Genomic DNA, 7,566 nt, shown 5'->3' with positions numbered 1-7,566 from the left:
GTTATCCCTAAACTGTGTGTGTGTGTGTGTGTGTTTTCTCTCTCCATATATTTCAGCGTACAAACAGTGGCATACAGTTTAAACGTTGTTGATTTTCTCAAAGAACTGTATTTAGAATAGTTGAAAACAGACATTTCCGATGTTACAAAACATACCAATATTCATGTCAATATTACTCTATTATAGCCAAGATATTGTGTGTTGAACTTAAGGTACAGCGGATGGAGCTTTGGTGTCTAGCTTTGAGATGCATTAACCACAGACTAGTTGTTGGTGCAGTTGTAAGGAGTAACCGTATGATTTTTAAGTTGGAAATTGTTTAAAAAGAAAACAAGAAGAAGCAAAAAACGCAAGAAAAAAAAAAGTTCAAATGTTGAACTGTCTGTTTCTATGGTGACCACATGCATTTCTGCCGTGCATGTTCTTGCACTTTCTCACGCCCGACTGAACCAGATGAAACCAGATTGAACTGGACTGAACAGGATCTGGATCGGAACTGAAGCGAACTGGAGAAACAGGTCTTTTGTTCTGATTGTGCCTTGGCTACTCCAGCTCTCCTTCTGGGACCTTCTGTCTGGTCACACACAACACTGGAACTCCTGGTGTCCCTGGGGGCTCTGGTGGTCCCTCCAGGCCTCTGGTGGTTCCTCCTGGTGGGCTCTGGTGGTCCCTGGTGGGCTCTGGTAGTCCCTGGGGGGCTCTGGTCCTAGGGGACAGGACTGGGCTGGACTATGGACTGACATGACAGGGCTGCCTAGGTGGCTGAGACAGACACAAACACATACACAAACTTACGTCTCTTTTTCTCTTTTACACACGCATGCACACACACACACAGACACTCTGTGTGCGGTTGTCTCGTTGTTTTTTTAAATCATCGGTTTGTTAATTTGTTTTTATTATGAACATTTTTAATGCCAAATTCTGTCTCAAGGCACTGAAGTGCAGATCGTGGCTTTTTGAATGTCTGTTTTCCCCAGTCAGGTGCTTGGTGCGGTGTCCCTGATTTCTATCCGCAGACACACCCCCACACACTCACACACTCACTCTGGAGGGGCAGGGAGAGGGGCTGAGGAGGAGCACTGAGCTGCCCCCCCCCCCCCCCCCTTATTCACCTGTCCCTTCCTTGGGCAGGCATCACTGCGTTTAGATCTGTGGGTCAGTCCTGTCGTGCTGAAACGGTCTTTTCTATTCTCTCCTCTGTGCTGATATAGATACGATATGATATGATCACCCCCCCCCCACGGCCTGTCCTACGTGTACGTAACGTGTCACAGAGTTGTGCTGTGGTGACCCTCTGAAAATGGGGTTCGGGTGAAGGGTCGGGGGGGGGGGGGGGGGTGAAAGGTTATTGTGTGTGTGTGTGTGTGTGTGAATGTGTGTGTGTGTGTGTGTGTGTGTGTGTGTGTGTGTGTGTGTGTGTGTGTGTGTGTGTGTGGCTGCATGCAAGCCACCGGGGAGAGTGTCGGGGGATGGGGGGGTGGGTGAGGGGGTTCTGTACTCTATCCCTGTGGGGATGAAATGGGGTGGGATGTCTTTGTTAGTTTGGATACTTTTATATTACAAAGAAGAGATCGTGTAAAAAACAAAAACATAAAGCTATAATGTATGTGTAGGGAGTACTGCTGTCTTGTTAGTTCATACTGATATTTTAAGGAAATAAACAGTTGTGTTTCCATATCCTGCTCTTTCTCTGGGTTTTTCTTTATGAACTGATACAACACTGTCTGCTACCATAACATAAAGTTGCTCATAGACGCTGTCAGGCTTATGTCCATTTTGAGGGGGGCAGGTAACCTGATTGTAAGAGGCCTGTGCAGACTTGAAATTATTTGATTGGCATTAAACAGGATGGTGGTGAATCCACATTGCTCTCTGACATGGGATGATGGCCATCTTGTTCAACCATTTAAATGAAATTAAAAGGTATAGAGGTAGGTCGTCTCTGGAGGTATAGAAGGGTGAGCTCCAAGGTGTAGTTAGTACCTCGAGGTTTTTCTAAAGACAACATTGCCCCCTTGTGTTGGTTTGACACCACTACGCGCCACAGTGGCGTGTGCCCCATCTGCGAAGGGACGGAGCCAATTCTGACGTGGCGAGGCGCGAGTGGCGCTCCAGCATGTTGTGGGTTGCAACGATTGGCCGACTAAGCGTTTAGGCAGTTTTGTAGATGTAAATACACAGGTGGCAACCTGAACGTGTAAATATTTGTAGCGAGAAATGTCACGCCTACTTTCCCCTCCTCTCTGCCAATTGTTAGGTTCTCCAAACTTACTTAATTAGGAATTTCCCGTACATGTCAACGGTAAGAGTTGGGTGTTATTGTCTTGTCTCTCTGTAAAGCGACATTGGGTCCCCTGAAAGGCGCTATATAAATAGTATATTAAAAGTTATTATTATTATTATTATTATTGTTGTTGTTATTAAGAGTTCTAAACCATTTTCTCAACTTGAGCTCCTTGTCGACGTTTTTGGCCCGCGCTCCTCTGCTCTTGAGTGACACGACTCCATCGGAAGTTGAAGTTATCGCCTTCAATCGTTTAAACATATACAACTATTTTCTGTGTCCTTTTATATTATAGGACTAATTGCGGTTAGAGGGGACAGGCGAGATGTTATACGAGTCCACTCCATACGATCGCTTAATATAGATACGTGTCCTGTTATAGGCTACTGGAAACTGTGGAGCGCTATGGAATAGTTTGTTCTTGCGCCACGCCATATCATTGTTTTGTTTATTCCCAGTGGTGACCATTGCGCTATGCCTCAGCTCTCGGGGACGGCCGTGGTGCAGATCGCACTGCTTCTGACCGCTCTGCCCGCGCAGTACCTCATCTCCCGGTTAGCCGGGTCTTCCGTGGCGCAGCGGTACCACACAACCAGACGGTAGGCTGCTACACTGCATCCTTTCATCGGGCTACTGACACTGGTTTCTCAGACAGACCCACCTTTTCAAATCTATTGACAACTTTTGTTATTGGCTGCCGCATATTTCTCTTGTCACTGATCAGGTTGTTGGGAGTCTGGGACGAGTGGTGGAAAACCGTTCAGAACAATCTGAACGGAACCGCTTGGATAGATTGGGCAACGCAGCTAGTGTCCCAAGTAGGACTACGGTAAGTTGGATAATGCAGCCTAAAACATCATTTCATACACCGTTGACTACTTACATGCAGTGTTGTCCATTTAGCACCGACTCTCAATCATATCAGAGTAATGACTTCCAGACCCCCCCCCCCCCCCCCTGAAAAAATAACCGTCGGATATTACGGAACCCCCAGGCAGGTGGATGTAGACTAAAGTCTAAAGTCAGTCTTGTTTCTCATCGGGTGGTACGGACTTGGATCGTTGGTTTGGGAAACTGCTTCAGTACTGGGGAAGCGATGCTTACGTTACGCCCCTCGGCCGAGCGGGTTTTGGGCTGGTCTCTTGAGGATACAGCTGTCGGGCTGCTGGAGGAACCGAGAGTTTGGTGCTGAACTTCCCCAAATTAGAATTACAACAGGCAGACGGAGTAGGGACAGGGTACGATTTAATTACATTGTAATCATTATGATCACTTTTGATTTATTTGATTTATTATTTCTAGACATTTTAACTGGTTAGGTAGTTAAAATGCTAATATATTTAACCCTTTTTAATCATTAATAAAGACCTTACTTGCATTTAAGGAGGTGGTGTGGTGGAAACCTTCTACTGAAATAGATGTGAAAAGAGTAATAGTAAAATAGTGCTTAAAGTAAATTAGTAATAATAATAATAATACAGGTAAAGGAAAAATAGCACTAAACTACTTTAACTTTAAATCACTTAACAAAGAGCGGAGCTGTTGGTTTTCCCATAGACCTTTATTGTAGACAACAAAAGCAGAGCTGGTTTGCGAAAGCAACTGGTGACATTTGGCTTGAGCCCAACATTTATAGCTTCATGTTATTGACTGCTCCTCCATTGGACACATATCACCAAGGAACCTAAACCATGACGCTTCGTTGCTACGTACTGTAAGGGATTTTTAACATGTATGTATGGTAGAATGTGATGTAATCTGCATAGTCTGTCTGTACATTTCCATGGGAGCTATCATGGAGGCTTCCGTGGGATTGTTGGGAGTTCGGCTGTCCTGTTTATGAGCACAAGACCCTGAATTGAGGGCCTTGTGTTCGTAAACAGTGATGGAGTGCAGACTCGTTATCACTGTTATGTCTATGTTGACATTATAGTGTGTTCATGTGAAAGTCAGTGTCGGTCTCTGAAAGCTTGCCATTGTGAAGTTCGATGAGATTTGCCCAACTCAATTTGTTAAGACCATTTCTTTTAATAAATATACTTAGATTTAAAGCAAGCTGCTATCTTGAGTGTCATTGAAATCCAAGACAGTACCTATACGCAAAGATTTATGTGTACATACAGTTTAATGTCTAACTACTCAGGCCCTGCATGTTCTAGCCATGTGTGTACATTTAGCCGGCCAGTGTCACCTTAATGTAAACGGTTAACCTCGGTGGCCCCTTAGTTCCATCAGCTCCTTGGTAGCATCTGTCCATGTCATACGCTTCAGTGGTTTCTACTATTAGGTTTTGCACACACACATAGTTGAACATACACAGGCTACAAACAGGCCTGTTCAACATTCGCAATTTGACACTTAATGCCAATGAAATCAGCCATAGTGGTTTTATAGAATTTATTTAGGAAAAGCAAATACATTAAAGGTAATTTTTACCCGTGTCAATTGTAAAATGTTAGATTTCACTGTGCATTAAAGGATCTAAATGGTTAGCCTAGCACATCTCCTTTGGGTATCCTTACCGATAAATACATTTCCTGCCACATCAACTTGCACTCATTAAGGATAGAGCTGTCGTTAACCACAGGGACTTAGATGCTTTGTCTCACTGTGGGTTACTCTTGAGGTACGGCAATAAGAGGTAGCAGGGGAGACTGGGACGTAGACGCAGGGTGAATCTATCCGCATCTAGCCTAAGTATCTTGGTGTTCCAACAGGGTAAGACCCTTTGGGTTAAAGATCTAACCCGTTAGCAGGAGGGCTAGTCTAGGGTCCTGTACAGGGCAATTGCCGGGAGACATTTTTGGTGTTTCTGCCCTGACAGTAGCCATCCTATTTTAGTACCTAGGTAATATGATACACCTCCCTGGTCGGTGGCCAGCCTATTATAGATTTTAAGTGACATGATGTGGTTTCTGGCAACTGGTCAGCCTAATGGTTTTGTGGTCAGCTAAATCCTCCTGTGTACCTTAAGTTGGCCAGGCCAGAGTCCAGAAATAGGACTAGTTTACTTAGACATTTAGCCAGCCCTCTAGGAGTCCTTACCTTAAAGGAAGTTTATGACCAACAGGTGTCATCTACTTTCCCTGTGTTCACTACTATAACAAGAGGACTGTTTCCTCTAGTCCTTTGCTCATTCATGTTTTGATCTCTGTACCATGTACAAGCTGTGATAAGCACAGATCTGCATAAATTACCTTTCTTCAACCTTCCATTGAGCAGCAACTTCATTCTATACCCACATATAGACTTATAATTCAATATCAGAATTCATCCTGTCACTATATAACACCACTGCAGTCTGTCTCTGAGCATGCAGTGACACCGTGTTTTTACGCTCTTGACTCGCAGGCTGCTCGTTGATGAAGGGGAGAATGAAGATCGGAATGCAATGCTTCAAGATAACGACCAGGGATTCTATGGAGGTGTGTGTGTGTGGTGACTCACCAGGACAGTTGCATCACACTCAAACCCCACCTCACATACTTATGCAGAATTGAACTTATTGCAGCTAAACGACCTGACTGTGAACATCATTTACGATGCCATTTTAGTCAGTCGTTACGGAACGCATGCGAGAGAATATCCCTTAGATATTTGGAGCAAGGAATCCTGCAGAACAGGTCCTGACGTTCCTCCCACGATGACCCTGCCTGTGTGGCTCCATGCTTGGTAACGGATATCCCTACACATTCCGTCTCTCTTCTTTCCTCCTCTCATCCCTCTCACATCTCTTTCTTCAGCCTCCAGGCAAGTGCGTAGTCCACGGCCAGCGTCTGTGCTCCTGCGGGTGGGTGACGTGGTGAGGCTGACGGGGAGCACCTTTGTGGGGGTGGTGATCAGCTGGGACTCTGAGTGCCAAAAACCAGAGCGGTGGAACAACGCTGCGGTCAGTCAGAACTCACACTCTACTGTAACCTCAGTGTCACCCGCCCATTACAGCACCTCTGATACTTACCTCCCACGCCCAACTACTAATCTAGCCTCTGTGATAGGCACATCAGGGAGTATTGGACAGGTGTTAGCAATGTTAGCATAATTATGGTCAGAGCTAAACATCAGCTTTTTGGTTGGTTCACTGACCTGTCTGACTGTGTGTGTGTAGGATGATAAGGACACGCCCCACTATAAGGTGCTGTTCAACGGTCCTGACCCCTCTTCTGTGTCGGTGGCCTACAGGCCTCAGATTGACCTGGAGCGCGTCAGTGGGGTGACGGTAGGACAAACACAAACACACACACACACACACACACACACACACACACACACACACAGAGAGAATCCTAACCCTAAAGTAAGTCTCTGTTTGACTGTTCCAGCCTGTCATCTATACTCTGGAGAAATACTTCACGCACTTTGAAACTTCATCATGGCGCTTTGTCATGAAGCCCTGGCTCAGCGAGATCTTCCCTGAGGACTGAGTGTGTGTGTGTGTGTGTGTGTGTGTGTGTGTATGTGTCCTTCGCCTTTGATCTGAGAAGACTATATAAAAATGTGGTTGCAGCAACTGATCTGGTTACTTCAAAGGAACAGATCTCAGGTTAGGAATCCAAGAACATTGGTACATATTAACGCGACCTGAGATTGTGGATATTAAAAGACGTAGTTCTTGGAAGCTCTGAATCGCAGGTCGTGTTAAGCTAAACCATGGTTAAATACCAATGTTCTTGACAGTTCTGTCGCATTTCAGCTTTCGTATTTCAAGAAATAATAACAGTATTTGTTTTCTGCATAAAAGTAATACATAATACAACAAGAGTAGGAATACATAATACATTACAAAGAATAGGCTTGATTCATGTACAGTGACAGGAAATTGCACTTACTCATTTATTGACAGCAGCTTTGAAGAATTGTTTGAAGGAAGGGTAACACTTTATAACTTTAATAAATAAGCATTTCCAAATGCTTACATGTCTATGCTTATAAATAAATAAGGATACTTCACATGCTTCTTATTCATGAAGCTTATACATGTCATTCTTATAATTATTCAATACTGGAATGCTCACTATTTCTAAACATGTTATTCATGCTTATTCATGAAAGTTATTATGAAGTGTTTCATTTGAGCGTTTGTTTGAATTCAGAGGTTTTTGAGTTGAACTGCTGTGATTGTTGAAGTGTTCTTGTGATCTGAAATATCACTTTACCTTTGCACTTATCTATTGGATCTTTACCATAATCCCCATGACTACTGACATGTGCAATCATTCTTTAATAAACAAAACATAGTGTTCATCCATGTCTTTGTCTTCACAAAAAAAACACAAAAAAAC

General features: G+C 44.0%; 1 protein-coding gene across 1 annotated transcript; it reads left to right on the top strand.

The window, feature by feature from the left end:
- Window positions 1–2,171: 2,171 nt before the first annotated feature.
- LOC308170789 (uncharacterized protein) lies at window positions 2,172–7,522 on the top strand. Its single transcript, XM_080545628.1, has 7 exons — window positions 2,172–2,305; window positions 2,746–2,886; window positions 3,012–3,116; window positions 5,639–5,712; window positions 6,031–6,176; window positions 6,393–6,503; window positions 6,607–7,522. The coding sequence occupies exons 2-7, from the start codon at window positions 2,762–2,764 to the stop codon at window positions 6,706–6,708; spliced, it is 663 nt and encodes a 220-aa protein (XP_080401754.1). The 5' UTR covers window positions 2,172–2,305; window positions 2,746–2,761; the 3' UTR covers window positions 6,709–7,522.
- The last annotated feature ends 44 nt before the right edge of the window (window positions 7,523–7,566 follow it).

The sequence above is a fragment of the Nansenia antarctica genome (assembly GCF_963989245.1).
Source record: "Nansenia antarctica genome assembly, chromosome: 1".
Taxonomy (NCBI): domain Eukaryota; kingdom Metazoa; phylum Chordata; class Actinopteri; order Argentiniformes; family Microstomatidae; genus Nansenia; species Nansenia antarctica.
The sequence above is the reverse complement of the archived record's forward strand: the minus strand, read 5'-3'. Positions and strand labels throughout refer to the sequence as shown.